The sequence below is a fragment of the Salarias fasciatus genome, chromosome 11, assembly GCF_902148845.1.
Source record: "Salarias fasciatus chromosome 11, fSalaFa1.1, whole genome shotgun sequence".
NCBI classification, from domain to species: domain Eukaryota; kingdom Metazoa; phylum Chordata; class Actinopteri; order Blenniiformes; family Blenniidae; genus Salarias; species Salarias fasciatus.
This window is the reverse complement of record NC_043755.1, coordinates 27,209,341-27,224,584: the sequence shown is the minus strand read 5'-3', so window position 1 is coordinate 27,224,584 and position 15,244 is coordinate 27,209,341. Positions and strand designations below refer to the sequence as shown.

At 52.0% G+C, this 15,244-nt stretch overlaps 1 protein-coding gene across 1 annotated transcript in view; it reads right to left on the bottom strand.

Moving 5' to 3' along the window:
* The window catches only part of LOC115397245 (adhesion G protein-coupled receptor B1-like), a 66,552-nt gene extending 52,421 nt beyond the window's left edge, over positions 1 to 14,131 (bottom strand). The window contains exon 1 of the mRNA XM_030103475.1: positions 13,402 to 14,131. Coding sequence (XP_029959335.1) covers positions 13,402 to 14,131 — 730 coding nt within the window. The remainder of the gene's footprint in view (positions 1 to 13,401) is intronic.
* Between the last annotated feature and the right edge of the window lie 1,113 nt (positions 14,132 to 15,244).

The window sequence follows — 15,244 nt, the reverse complement described above, 5'->3', positions numbered from 1 at the left end:
TGACACAGTAAAGGTGATATGGACGCTAGGTTTTCAAAACGGACACTTCAGAGACTGGAGAAGAACGTGTGGACAGTGACTGCCCCGGCCTGCATGCAGCCCCTCACCTTTATTACTGAACCATTAATTTACCGCTGCAAAAATACAGATTTGCACATTTTAGTGGACTGTATTGCTGTGCCCTTTGAATCCACAACTCTGTATTTCTATTCACTTGTTTTTATGGCCATGTGCGTATTCATATGGATTTATATGGATTTTTCTTACAGAAAAATAATGACGACTTTGAACCTTGAACCTTCAGACTGTGAATCTGTCAGAGACAGGAAGCTTCCAACACCTCTCTCCATTATTCACTCATTCAAAGCTTTGGAGCTGTGCTGCTCGCAGTTTTCCACTCCAACTGTCTGGGACAAGCAGAGGTTTGCTTTGAATACAGGAATTATCCTGAGTGAATGAACACTAGCTCTGACTGTCATCTCCTGGTTCAGTGGAGGAACATGAGGGACCAGGAGTCTCCTCACTGCCGTGCAGAGCAGCTGACATTCTGTTCCAGCTGCTTCGCGTCTCTCGTCTCCATATTATACTGATTTTACCGTGATACCGTGATATAAGACTTTGTGGTAGCGCCCAGCCCTCTCTGTGGTGAAGTTCTGTGTTATCATTCCAGTGTGTATCACACAGAAGATACTTCACTGCTTTCAGTTTACAGAGATGTGCCTTTTTAGCTTGTACAATGCATAATTCTGCTATTTTGAATAAAAACAGAACAGTTCTGTTGTGCTGGACCCTGTTGTTTGTTTACAGTAAGTTTGGATATTTTGAGAATTATCACACAATTAAATTCCTCAGTAATCCATCTCTGCCTTTTCCTTGATTTATTCCCCGTGATAACCAAGCAAGTCTGTAGACTCATGATGAACCAACTTTTTTTATTAAATCGCAGCACAATCGCAATATTGTCCACCTAATCGCCAATCGCACCTTTTCCCCAAATCGTGCAGCACTACGAGAGGTGTCCAGCTGCACAGTGTGTGTGTGCCTGCATGTGTCCGCATCCGGGTGTGCGTGTTTACAAGAGTTCATGAAACATGTCTGCACTAATGAGTTCTCCTCCTGGACCTGGCAGGCCTTGGCCAAGATCGGCTCATTTTGTGCTGTGTGTGTGTGTGTGTGTGTGTGTGTGTGTGTGTGTGTGTGTGTGTGTGTGTGTGTGTGTTTGTGTCCTGTGTGGGTGTGTGCTCTGACAGTGTGTCACCTCTGGGTGTCATTTCAGGTTGATACTGCAAAGGCCTTTACAGCCGCCCTGCAGAGTCATGGGCCGCTCTTAACAAGGACACACACACACACACACACACACACACACACACACACACACACACACACACACACACACACACACACACACACACGGCAGCAGTAAAGCCATGCGCTGCAGTGAGATCTGAGGCGATTCATCTTCATTGTCCCAGTCATGAAATGAGAAGAACGGCGGGGAGACAGTCCGACTCGCATTAAATGTCCTCACAGCCAAGGAGACACGAACACACACTCTAATTCTCTATTTTCCAACTCACACACAATTTCACCCTTTGAAGCCTCAACACACTCTCTCAATAATAGAGTATTTCTCTGAGGGGGAAGAGAGTTTCAAATCTCCACGACGCCACCCGAATCTGACGCAAAGAGGAAGAAAAGAGGGTGATGAGGTGTAAAATGGAGAGAAGAGCAGCCGTCGTCACAAGCCGTCAGAGAGGCAGAAGGATTCCCGTCACCTCCCAACATCCTCAGCCCGCCGTTCTCCTGCAGCCACACATGACTGATGACGGAGGTAAAAAAGTTCAGCTTGTCTTCTCTCTAATCCCCACACTTCTTCATATGGCAGGAAATTAATGGCCTTTCACAGAGGACACACACACACACACACACACACACACACACACACACACACGAGCGCTCGCCGTGCTCATCCTGGAGCAGAGTTTTTATCATCACCCACTAACTATCGGTGGTAAAATTGCTTAATTAAAGCATGAATGTTTAATAAACCCTCCAGATGCATGGGGAGGAACCTGAGACGGAGCGCTCGGTGATGAGCCGCCGCCAGCAGCCATGCCGGACATCCTTCACCGGCCGTCAGCGCCGGTCTGACAGAGAGCATGTGGAAACGGTGACGAGCACAACGCCCAGCCCTGAACTTCAAACGCTGCAGTCTTCTCTGTAATGAGGCTGCAGCCACGGCGGCAGGGATGACGCCAGACGGTCCGGCCCCTGGGATTACTACCCACCATGCACCGTGCATGCATGCTGTGCATGTTAACATGTTCCACCAATCAGACGCCACTTCAAAAACAACCCTGTTGTGTTAACAATACATTCTTTTTCACATCATTACTTCAGAATTCGACATGATGTTCACCAACAGGTGAAAACACCAAATTCAAGAACAAAGCCAGACAGAACCAGTCTCAGCAGAGAGAGCGCTGCTAGTTAATGGTTGAGTTGCTGGTTAAGTTGCAGGGCGGGTTGCCTTGAGGACGAGTATCAGTCCACTGTGTCCTGCAGCAGCTGGAGGAGCAGGACGTCTGGTTCTGCAGGTTTCCTCCTGTTGAGGCAGTCTGAGTTCACTCTCTGTTCCGCCGTCTCCTCCTCTTGCTCTTGCAGAATTATTGGCTTTTCTCTCTAAGTGCTTCGGGTGACGGAGTTGTTTTCAGAGCTGGAGACATAAAAATGAAGTGAATTGAAAATCTTCACCTGAGTGAACCTCTTCTAGCAACAGGTCTCTGTACACATGTCTACAAACGGATGGCGTCGGTTGCTTTTTGAAACATGTTGCTGGTGCAGGTTTGGGGAGTGGAAGCAGGCCAGCTCACTGGATCTACCGACACCGCTGCGGCAACATCAGCATGACCTGCATGACTTCCATTTAGCGGGAAAACGCTGTGTTGGAAGCATGAGGTTCACTGAAGGAGGTTTGTACTGGTGGAGGTTTGACCTGATGGAGGTTTGACCTGATGAGGTTTGACCTGATGAGGTTTGACCTGATGGAGGTTTGACCTGATGAGGTTTGACCTGATGGAGGTTTGACCTGGTGGAGGTTTGACCTGGTGGAGGTTTGACCTGATGGAGGTTTGACCTGATGAGGTTTGACCTGATGGAGGTTTGACCTGATGAGGTTTGACCTGATGAGGTTTGACCTGATGGAGGTTTGACCTGATGAGGTTTGACCTGATGGAGGTTTGACCTGGTGGAGGTTTGACCTGGTGGAGGTTTGACCTGATGGAGGTTTGACCTGATGAGGTTTGACCTGATGGAGGTTTGACCTGATGAGGTTTGACCTGATGAGGTTTGACCTGATGGAGGTTTGACCTGATGAGGTTTGACCTGATGGAGGTTTGACCTGGTGGAGGTTTGACCTGATGAGGTTTGACCTGATGGAGGTTTGACCTGATGGAGGTTTGACCTGATGGAGGCTTGACCTGATGAGGTTTAACCTGGTGGAGGTTTGACCTGGTGGAGGTATGACCTGATGAGGTTTGACCTGGTGGAGGTTTGACCTGGTGGAGGTTTGACCTGATGGAGGTTTGACCTGGTGGAGGTATGACCTGATGAGGTTTGACCTGGTGGAGGTTTGACCTGATGGAGGTTTGACCTGATGGAGGTTTGACCTGGTGGAGGTTTGACCTGGTGGAGGTTTGACCTGATGGAGGTTTGACCTGATGAGGTTTGACCTGGTGGAGGTTTGACCTGGTGCAGGATGAAGCCTCTGGCTCCCTGTGGAGCCTCTCAGAGTGGAGCAACATCTTCTGAAATGCCTCCACTCTTCCTCTCTCACATGCTCTTTTCAGCGCAGAGAAGCGAATGACCTGTTGACTGGTAAACCTGTTTTCACTTTTGAAGACCAAATTATTGCATTCTGTCTTTACTTCCATTTTGCACTTCATCCAAACCTTTTCAGAGCAGCTTTTCTCTTCCATTGTGTTCTCAGCTGAATTAGATCCATCACTGCTGAGTCACATTAATATGACCTCCCACACACTGTGTGTTCTTATTAAACCGTGCTTTAAATTTAGTGTTGCTGTTTTCAGAGCAGACATTAACTGCCAAAAACCTGAATCGCAGAAGGAAAAAGACTCAAGTGTGAGGTACAATCTGCATGTTTGGGGTTCGTTCTGCTTTCATATTTTTAGTGTTTATTAACATATCAGCAAAGAAAAACATGCTGGTGATGTGTGGGGTGTGTGTGTGTGTGTGTGTGTGGGTGTGAGTGTCTGTGGGGGGGGGGGGGGGGGGGGGGGGGGGGGGGGGGTCTGGCCAGAACACCTGCTGAGCTGCTGTCAAACGTTCTCTCTGCTTTTCTCAGGGTTTGCAGCCGGTCTGCAGAGGTCAGAATAAAGCCAAAGCCATCTCCTGGGGTTTTGACGTCGGCTGGACAGTCTCTGCAGCCGAGCACAGACAGGGACGGGACGGGGCGGGACAACAGGACAGCGGACGGGGGCTGAGGGACACATGAGCCATCCATGACGGACACGTCCATCAATGAGAATGTCCAGAAGTCCCACTCTGAAGCCCTGCTGCCAGCGGCCTCTGAAAGCTCTCCCCATCCTCCTTTATCCTCCGATACTCAAACCACACATCGGGCAGAAAGACCAGCCGTAACATTATGACCCCTTCCAGGTGAATAACTGCTTCTCTCTTTGCTTCAGATGAGAAGAAAGGTTTCAGCAAAATTATTGTTGGACATGATGACCTATCAAAATAAAAGTCATTAGAAAGAAGACGACCTGCACTTGTGCCGCCATGTCGGGGCGCTGTGGGTTTGTTCTTGATCTCCTCTCTGCTGTTCAGAGCAGTGAGGGACCGACTGCCGGTCGGGGGTTCGGGTTCCCCCAGGTCCCGGCTGGAGACGGTTTCCTCTGTGTGCCAGGCCTCAGAGTCCGCCTCAGACTCCGCCTCAGACTCAGACTCCGCCTCAGGCTCTGCCTCAGACTCCGCCTCAGACTCAGACTCCGCCTCAGGCTCCGCCTCAGACTCCGCCTCAGACTCAGACTCCGCCTCAGACTCTGCCTCAGACTCCGCCTCAGACTCAGACTCCGCCTCAGACTCTGCCTCAGGCTCCCCCTCAGACTCAGACTCCGCCTCAGACTCCGCCTCAGGCTCCCCCTCAGACTCAGACTCCGCCTCAGACTCCGCCTCAGACTCCGCCTCAGACTCAGACTCCGCCTCAGACTCTGCCTCAGACTCCGCCTCAGGCTCAGACTCCGCCTCAGACTCCGCCTCAGACTCAGACTCCGCCTCAGACTCTGCCTCAGACTCCGCCTCAGACTCAGACTCCGCCTCAGGCTCCCCCTCAGAGTCCACCTCAGGCTCCGCCTCAGGCTCCGCCTCAGACTCCGCCTCAGACTCAGACTCCGCCTCAGGCTCCGCCTCAGACTCCGCCTCAGGCTCCGCCTCAGACTCAGACTCCGCTTCAGGCTCCGCCTCAGAGTCCGCCTCAGACTCAGACTCCGCCTCAGGCTCCGCCTCAGAGTCCGCCTCAGGCTCCGCCTCAGACTCCGCCTCAGGCTCCGCCTCAGACTCCGCCTCAGCTCCGCCTCAGACTCCGCTCCACGCTGGATGGGAGCACACACCTCAGTCCGTTTGTGAACTCTGTTTTCCTCCACTGTTTTCAGCCGGCCCCCCTCAGCTGTCCGCTCAGTACCTGCAACCCGGCTCTCAGAAGACGGCCTCGGCCCCGGTAAGTCCCGCTCCTCAGACCTCCCTCCTCTGCGACCGGCTCTGCTCTACCGGCCTCCGAGGAATCACTCCACTGGATCACAACCAGAGAGTCACACCTCGTCTGAATACCGCGACTTCTGTCTCCGCTTGTTCTCCTCTCCATAGCCTCAGACCAGCCTCAGACCAGCACCAGCAGTGGGAGCTGGAGCACCATCAGGTCTACCAGCACCACAGCTTGAGAATCACCGGATTCATCCAGAGGTCCCATCTTCCTCTCTTGCTCTGTTAAACATGACTGAATACAGACGTGTTGTCAGGAACTCCATATCTTCATTGTTCCTGAATCAGCTTTGTCAATCAGACTGAAGTACTTTCTTTAATATCCTCCGTCAGTTTCTGTTCGGGTGGATTTTTTGTTGTTGGAGTTCGTACCTTTATAATCTGAATCAGTTTCTTTTCCTCAAAGTAAAGCTTTTGATGCAAATGCAGCAAGACACAGGCATCACATTCATTCCATGGACCTTTTGTTCACTGAGGAATGAGAGCTTTGGTAGTGGAAGAGCTGATATCACATCTGAAAAGTCACATTTTATCTTGAATTCAGAGGATGGCCCCTGACCTCCAGGCTTAATGTGCATCTGTCGAGGAGGAGGACGCTCAGAAGTGAAATCCTGCAGCGACAACAGCACAAAGACACCACAAACACCATCTGGATGGGTGGATTTCTGCAGAAACTTCAGCACACATTTCAGAGTGATGTAAAACTGGATCCTCTCATTATGTCCACACAGCTGGATCCCACACGGCAGCTGGATCCATCAGGGCGGCTGGATCCATCACAGCAGCTGGATCCATCACGGCAGCTGGATCCATCATGGCGGCTGGATCCATCACGGCAGCTGGATCCATCAGGGCGGCTGGATGTCATCCTATTAACTGACACTGATCATATCCACTGCAGTCAGGTCATAATGAGCCCCACACTCCACCCTGCTCCACCTTTGGACACCTCTGACCGCTAAACCCAGAGTGGAATTCATTTCCAGCCATCCACCTCACGCCTGTTTGAATATATCAGGTCACCTTTCAACTGCAGCGCCCCAGCTCCGTCACTGATAACTGCTCAAATTGCAGTAATAACCACAATTCCTCACTAATTTGATATCATCATCATTACGAAGATGAGGATGTTGACATGAATACTCGGCTTTGTGCTCTTTCAGACTGTTGTGACCCTGTCTCTCTCTGAAGACCTGCAACAGACCTGGACACCAACACACTGCCATTTTCTGCCATCTCTCCTCACTTTATCCTTACCCACACGGTCCCTCCTGGAGTGAACACACACACACACACACACACACACACACACACACACACACACACACACACACACACAGCAAGTGAAATGTCGCATTGAAAAAATGTCTCATACTCTGGTGCAACCACGCACTTTTCCCTCATGACTGAATGTGGGAGGCTGGCTGCGGGAGCAGATAGAGCTGATTGTGTGTGTGTGTGTGTGTGTGTGTGTGTGTGTGTGTGTGTGTGCGTGTGTGTGCGTGTGTGTGCGTGTGTGTGCGTGTGTGTGCGTGTGTGTGCAGAGGAGTTAATGCATTAGCCTTGCTTCAGGATTCCTCGGCGCTCCTGATGGAGGCGGGCTGGAAATCCCTCCGTTTAGCTCCGATGTGCTGGAGCTGCGCAGAAGCTTGCAGGGAGACACACTCGCATTCATCTTCCTCAGCTGCCAGCGAGCAGAGGAAAAGTGCAAGTCAGGAGGGTTTCAGAGTGTTTCATCTCGCGCTTTTAAAGAGGCTGGTCCTTTATTATTTCTTTCGCTGTCCGTCACAATCAGCTGGTGGGACAGCAGCGATCAGGCTGTGATCAGAGCGGCGGAATTGATGCCTCTCACGGCTTTCTGCCGTTTCCACTTCACACAGTTCTCTCACTGCTCAAAAGGGAAAAGTGGAAGGATTTTTCTGGCTATTAACTGAAAACAAGTGCCAAAAAATCCAGCGCAGAGACTTCAGGATGTTAAACACACTGAACTAATCCCTGTCTTCTTCATCTGTGGGTCACAGGTTGGATCCTGCTCTGACCGGGCGCCAGCCTCCACTCATAAAACATGACCATAATGCAGAACTGCAAAAAAGCTGTAATTCTGGGGAAATTCCAGCAGGGGGCAATTGTGTTAGTTTCAAAACCACATTCTGTTGTGTTTCTTCAATGGCCGGCTCGGTGAAGGCCCTACTGACCAGGTGATGAGTGGAAGAATGAAACCGTGGATGTGGATTGCAGTGTTTCCTGGAGTGTGTGAGCAGCTCTCATTTCCTGTCTCGCTGAGGCTGGACGAAGCTTGGAGGACAGATTGTTACAGTTGAAATGCTCACACACCAACAGGAAGTGTTGTCATCAGCTGACCAAGTCAACAGGATCGACAGGAAACTTCAGATGTTGTTTTCTTCCCATTTGTGGACTTAATGTTTGAGGGCAGTAAACACATTTCCATGAATACTGATTAGGAAGCGTGTTTCATGGCGAGACACCTCGGTCAGGGTGATCAGGGAAACCTGTCGGTTTGGACAGCATGGAGAGGAAGTTCACGTTGATCAGAGGAGTGTTGTGGAGAAACAAAGCAGTTTAATTAGTTCCTCTCCTTGCATCAGTAATGCAGAGGGGCTCCTGAGGGGAGGGCGGAGTCTGCAGACCTGGACCAGACCGATTCATGAGCTGCTGGTCAATGTGAGCGTGATGGCTGAGCGCTCGCTTTCTGACCGAAGAAAAGTAACCTTCCTAAAGAAAGTCAGGTACGATGGACTGAAACATGCTTCTGATCACAGTCACGGCAGAGGAAGAGAGCTGACGTGCACGTTCCCTGTCAAAGGCTTTAAATACAGGAGCCATCCTGAAGGAGCGCGCTGCTTCCAGGCCTGGTAAATAACACTAATGAGTCTATTAGCGCTGCCTCCATCCAGGAGTCTGCACGTCCCGCTGCAGGCGCAATACTGCATATTTATGAAGGCAAACGAGCTAAACGGACACACACCCACACACACACACACACACACACACACACACACACACACACACACACACACTGCAGCTTCACGGTGAAGCACTCAGGATTAACCTCAGTCAATTCACGTTTTTCTGTTTCTGTGGAGGTTCAGTGTTTCCCCCAAACAAGTCATCTAATTTTATGTGAAAGCGCACTCAGACACACACACACACACACACACACACACACACACACACACACACACACACACCACTAGCAGTATGATGAGTGTAATACAGTAATTTCAGCCTGTCTGAAAGCCTTGAGAAAACTGGAACGGCCAAAACAAAAGAGTGGAATCAGACAGGCCAGCGCCTGACGGGTCGGCTCAGAAACACCGACATCGTCTTCATCGAGGCGTCTGTAACTCCCGGCACAGTGAGGCGAACAGGCTCCAGCGTCGATTCATTCTCACTGCAGGGTTTCTGATCACTGATGATGAACATGTTCACTCTCTGGACCTCCGGACGGAGACTGGGCCCTGCAGCGTGACCGGCCTGCGGTCTACTGGAGACCAGAGAAGGACTGGTGAGCTGAACGTCTTCCTGCTGGTCAGTCCAGGAGCTCGTGCTCTGATTGGTGGCTGGCCGGACAGAGTCTGCGGGTCGGGTTTCATTCCGTGGGGCTTCCAGTCCTGTTCCAGCGGCGGCTGCTGTGCCGGTCCCGAGGCTGGAGCGCCCCCTGCTGCTCCGGCGGCCTGGCTGAACCTTCACACCGTCTCACTCTGTCCTTGTTTGGTACTTTTCATGCTTTCTGCTTTATTAAATATTTCACACTTCAACAGATGGAACTGAGAGTGCACAATGTGCCACCAAGGTCAGGGCCCAGAGGACGGCGGTTGGGGTGTCCGTCCTTCACTTCTGCCTCTTTTCTTTGGAGTCTTTTGTTCGAACTGAGTCATGTGCTTTCTCATCTCCTCACATCACTCTGAGCCATCCTTTAATCACTCACTGCCGCCTGCTGTCCTCCGAGGGACGACAAATGAATCCTCTTCTGCTCCGTGCCACACATCGTCACACACTCACACCCCGACCACACACACACACACACACACACACACACACACACACACACTCTCACCTACGCACAGGAGTGCCACCAAAACATGGACTTTCATGAAGAATGTTTCTGCACCCAATATTCTGTCCCTGAACCTTTTACTTTGACCATCTGAATGTCAGAATGCTCCAAAAATAGCCCTGAAATCACCAGTCGGCTCATCTTAAAGGTTAAAGATTTATCACACAGCGGCGCCGGCGTCACACCGCGAGCCGGAGATGGCTGGAAGCCTGGACTCACGCTCATTAGCGGCACAGCCACGTTCACACACACACAATTCATCTCTCAAGAATTAAACATGCTTTACAGCACGGACTTCAGAGTGGACACAAACACCGGAGCGGAGCGGCCGGATCGTCTCCAAGGTCAGCCGCGGCGTTTCGGGGTAGAACAGAGCTTCTGACTGGAGCTGGAGCGCCATCCATCATATCAGAGAGGTGAACCTGAGCTAATTCATCTGCAAGTCAATACAGCAGTCTGATCCTATAGCTCACACACACACACACGCAGACACACACACACACACGCACGCTTCAAGAAAACACTGTTTCTCCTACTTAGGACCGGAAAAAGGTCCCCACAAGGCACGTCGTTCCATGTTTTGCTATCCTTGTGGGGACATTTGGCCCCGACAAGGATAGAAATACAAGAACGCTCACACGCACGCACACACACACACACACACACACACACACACGTGAAGACCCCCTCCTCCCCCGCACACCGTCACTTAATAGTTTCCTCAGAGGCAAACAGTAATTAATGGTTTATCAATGAATCATTAGCGAGGCGGGAGCAGAGAGGACGCTGGGAAGCCTCGGCTGCAATCAGTCTGTGACAAGACTGACCTTTGTAAACATAACGTCTCTCCTGCTGCTCGCACGCCATCGCTCTGTCTCACGTTTCTCCAGATCCAGGTCTCACAGCAGCGTCCAGGACGACCAGCCGTGGTTTTGTTTTGAGGTCACGTGCGTTCGCTTGGATCCCTGGGCTGCTACAGTTGGAACACGCTGAGGCTGCTGCAGAAGTTGTCTCAGAGAAACTCGCAGACAGATTCTAAAAGCTGTGACAGCTTCTCCAGCGAAGCCCAAAACACCCGACCCACCCCTCACCGGTCAAATGAGAACGAAGAGAACACTTGGAAGAGCTGATGACCATTTTTCTGGTCAGTTTAAGTTGTAACGAGTCAAATGAAAACTTAGCAGCGGCCGGGTGGGTCGGTCTGAGAACCGCAGCTCGGGGAAGGGGGGCTGGTTTCTCAGAATCCAGCGGGACTCGACAGTGCTCATATTAAGTCCAAACACTGTCCAGCCGCTTCAGCTGGAGACGAAGCAAATGTCTGACCTGAGCGACTGACATGTTTCATTCTGGATCAGATTTAATAACTGTTTAATAAGAGCTAAAAATCAAAGACATGCCAATTATGTTCTATGTTCTATGTTCTAAATAACAAGATGGCAAATAACTCAAGCGTGTCAGAAATTAACCCCCCTCTCTAGCTGCTGGATGGGAACCGGCCCCTCCACTCGTTCAGGCGGTTCCAGGCTTCATGCGGCGACCTGCGCTGTGCAGCAGCCTCACCTTCATTTCAATGTCAACTCGATCATTAATCACCTTTGTTCACGAGAGCAAATCCCCCAGCCGGACCTCTCCACCTTTAACCTCCTCCCTCGCCATGGTAACAGGCAGGCTACACCCTGCAGCGGCGCTGAGCATTAGCGCTGAAGCTAAATGATGCCGTGTCAGGTACGGCCGCTCGGCTGATAGTCAGGCTGAAGTGAAACGGAACCAGGAAGCACCAGAGAGGCTTTATCTACCTTCACTGTGGAAGCACTTCACTTTTGTCCGTTTTCTTGATTCAAAGTTCCTTTAGAGTGGTGGAGTACAAAGGGCCAAAGGAGGACGGAGCAAAGCTCCAGGAAGTACTAATAGGAGGCGGAGTGCTGCTGAGGGTGACGGAGGCCTCACCCCTCCATCTGCCGCTGGGCTGCTTGGTCCTCAGCCTGCTAAAGGTCCTCGCACCACACCGGGCCGGCTGCGCATCGCTTGACCCAAACAACAGACATCTATCTTCATCAGCCTCCGACAACTCCCCCTCTCCACATCCACGCTGCTCCTCATCCTCCTCTCCCTCGCCCTCTCGCTCTCTCTGTATCAGTGTCTCTCTTTCATTCATCACTCACAACGATCACCTGTCTGAATCCCCTCTTTATCGCACAGCGGGCCATAACCGCTCGGCTCGCCGACCTATTTCCACACAGAATCCATTACGCTTCCCCAGTCTCCCTTTGTCTTCATCCACCAATTCACAGCATCCACTCATCCATTTCGCCAAATATTCACCGCTGCTCGCCTCCTCCATTCCCGCTCATCATGGCCTCGGAGCGGCGCCTGCACTCTCAACCTCACAAGAGGAAGAAGAGGAAGAGGAGGAAGCTCTGTGGATGTGTGCAGAAGGAGAAAAGCCACCCTCCTTTAATCTCCACCTAAACGAACAGTGGAGGGTGGATTTCTTTTTATACTTCTCACACCTGAAGGCGCACGCAGCCCACGCCCCGCCGCCAAGCAGCGACGTGGGATTATATAAGTGTGATAACTAATGGTGAGGAGGAGGCCGGGGCAGCGATGGGAGATGAGCCGGGGGGGCGGGAGGAGGATCGCGCCGGAGATACCCTCTGAAACATCTCCTCCGCTCGGCTGGCTTCCCACGAGTGGCTCAGTATCAGCCCACTGCCAGCCTGGGGAGGCGGCGGCGGCGGCGGCGGCTCATCGGAGGGGGGGGATGGGGGGAAGAAGACCACAGGGAGGGCGGCGGAGAGAAGGGAGGAAGGAGGGAGCGATAGATGGTGGAAAGGTTAGGGGGGGTGAGGGGAGCTGAGAAATGTTCCGTCCCTGCGGCCACGGTCCTGACCAAGCCAGGATAGAGATGTCAGGCCACATCCTGTCAGCGGAGGGACGGCAGGGAGCCGGGATCAAGCAGCAGACAATTAGACGAGCAGCCACGGCCCTCGGCCCTTCACATTTCAGCCTTTTCCTCTGTCTTCCTTATTCCTCTCTAATTACATCTCTGCCGGCCCCCACCGCGGTCCGGTACGAGCTTCCATTCTCATCTGCTTCCACAAGCCTCCCTGAGGCCGATCGAGTGTCTCTCCTGGACCGCGGTGATACCCAGTGAGCCGCCGACCTTGTAAGGTCGCAGAGCCGGCTTCGATCGGATGAAATCCTAAACCTTCCATTTGCCTCGTGGCCCTCTCCCCAGCAGAAGCACTCCACTGGCTTTTAAGCCAATGTCACACAATTGTCCTCACTTTTCACCAATCATACACATTCCCCGGCTTGATTGCTTCTGAAGATGCCATTTCTCTGCCACTGTGCTGAGAGCATGCTGAACGCCGGGCTGACCTTTTGAGGTCAAAATCAATCAGCCTATTCTGCTTTTAGTTCTAAATCAAGTCGCCCAGTGATTCACAGAGAAGGACAAAGAATGGTTGTTTGTGTTTGTTTGAAGAAGCAGTGCAGCCGATACATCCACAGTGAGGCTGACTGATAGAGATGTTTGGACTCACCGGCTTTCTGCCCAGGCTTTCCCGTCTCTTTCAGGCTGGGCAAACAGTTTTCCAGGTAAACTCCATTGTGGTAGCAGCCGTCGCCCTCGCTGAGCTGTGGCGGCGGCTCCCAGCACAGACACGGCGTCTGCATGATGCCGCACGGCCTGCTGGACGAGCTGGCGGCCAAGCAGTCCTCCAGCCACTGGCACAGCATCTGGCAGGCCGCCATGCTGGGGTTACGCTTCCCCACCACCAGGTACTCCGTCTTGAACTCCCCGTCGCCGCCCGCTGGCGCCGCGCCCGACCGAGGAGGGCCCTTCCTCATCTGGAGGAACTGCTTGCCAGCCTCCAAGAAGGCCACCGGGGCGGAGGCGTCGCACAGCCTCACCACCTGGTCGAAGCTCTGCATGCTTAGGTAGGTGCGCGTCGTCTCCACGAAGGAGTCGTACTGGAACGTGCGCAGCTGCGCCGGGACGCAGTCCTCCACGGGTTTGGTTACCTTGATGAAGATGGTGTAGCGTCGAGGATCGGGGTTCTGGAGGGTCCAGGAGCAAGGCACAGTGGGGAACACTTCCGACGACTGGAAGGAGCCAAAAAAGCGGCTCTGGACTAAAGTGGAGCAGGAGTCGGACTCCGGGCCGGACGGAGCGGCGTGGCTCCAGCCTCTCAGCAGCAGCAGCACAACGTAGAGCAGCAGTGGCAGGGGGCGGGTCCAAGGGCCAGGAACCGCCTCGACAAGACCAGGCATGGTGCTAATACACGGAAGGACGCCTCGGTCCCGGCTTCCAATGAGTCAGCTTCCACTTCTGAGCAGCGAAGACAGGAGAGGAGAGAGGGAGGGGGGGGGAGGACGACTCCTCTCAAAGATCCAGCCAGCGGCCCATGGCTGTGAGGGTCCACCCCGAGACTCAGAACAACCTGTCAGACAGAAGACCAGATCGGAATCAGACATGAAGGACCAGACCACAGGATTACACCTTCTCTCTATCCACTCGATCACAATCGTCTTTCATTGTTTGTTCTATAAAATCAAGACGCCTGCAGTGGCTGAGGCCATGGAGAGCAGGTGCAGTAAAAGCAGATGGCGGGTGGAGCAAGCAATTTAGTCAAGTTTTTCTTCATTACACCAGTTGAAATCTGTCTTCTCCTGTGAGACGACTGCTTCCCCCACACGTCTGCTCGGATATTTCATTCTGCTGCGCATTCATTTGTCCAATTGTAAAACTATTAATTACAAAATGGCAACACCTGCACTCATTCATTACTCCACTTTGTGGAGCCTGAGCCACAAACAGCAGTGACATGATGAGCGCTCGTCTTTGTGGAGGCTCATTAAAGCCGATGCAATTAGCTGGTGTTTTGCCTGCAAAGTACACATTTAAACAATGATTGAAAAGTTTTTCACCAGACTGATGTTAACTTTTGTTCTTCTGCTTGTTTTTAAAATGCAAGCTGCTCCTCTCTGCTGTATCAATCAACAACACTCCGCTAAAACACAGTGATGTGAAAGAGAGCTGCAGAGCAGTAGAATTGATATTCAGCTTGCCGGTTTGCTGCTGTCACAAACAATATGTAGCTTCACGAGTATAAACAGGATGGCGTGGCTGATCTCAGAGCCATGGTTTGGTCTCATGCTGTCATTTTTAAAGGCATTGGACAGAAGATGAGAAGCTGCACGTAAAAACCAGCCGCACTGCGAGCCAGTAGCTACAGAAGGGACACCACAGTTACACTATGAAGCCATGCCAGTTCAAAGTATGCAGACAGTCTGATATGACAGCTAATCCACTGTACAGCCATGTTGTGCTCCAGTGCATTTACAGAAACTAGTGCTGGGCAATGATTACATTTCTCGATCGCG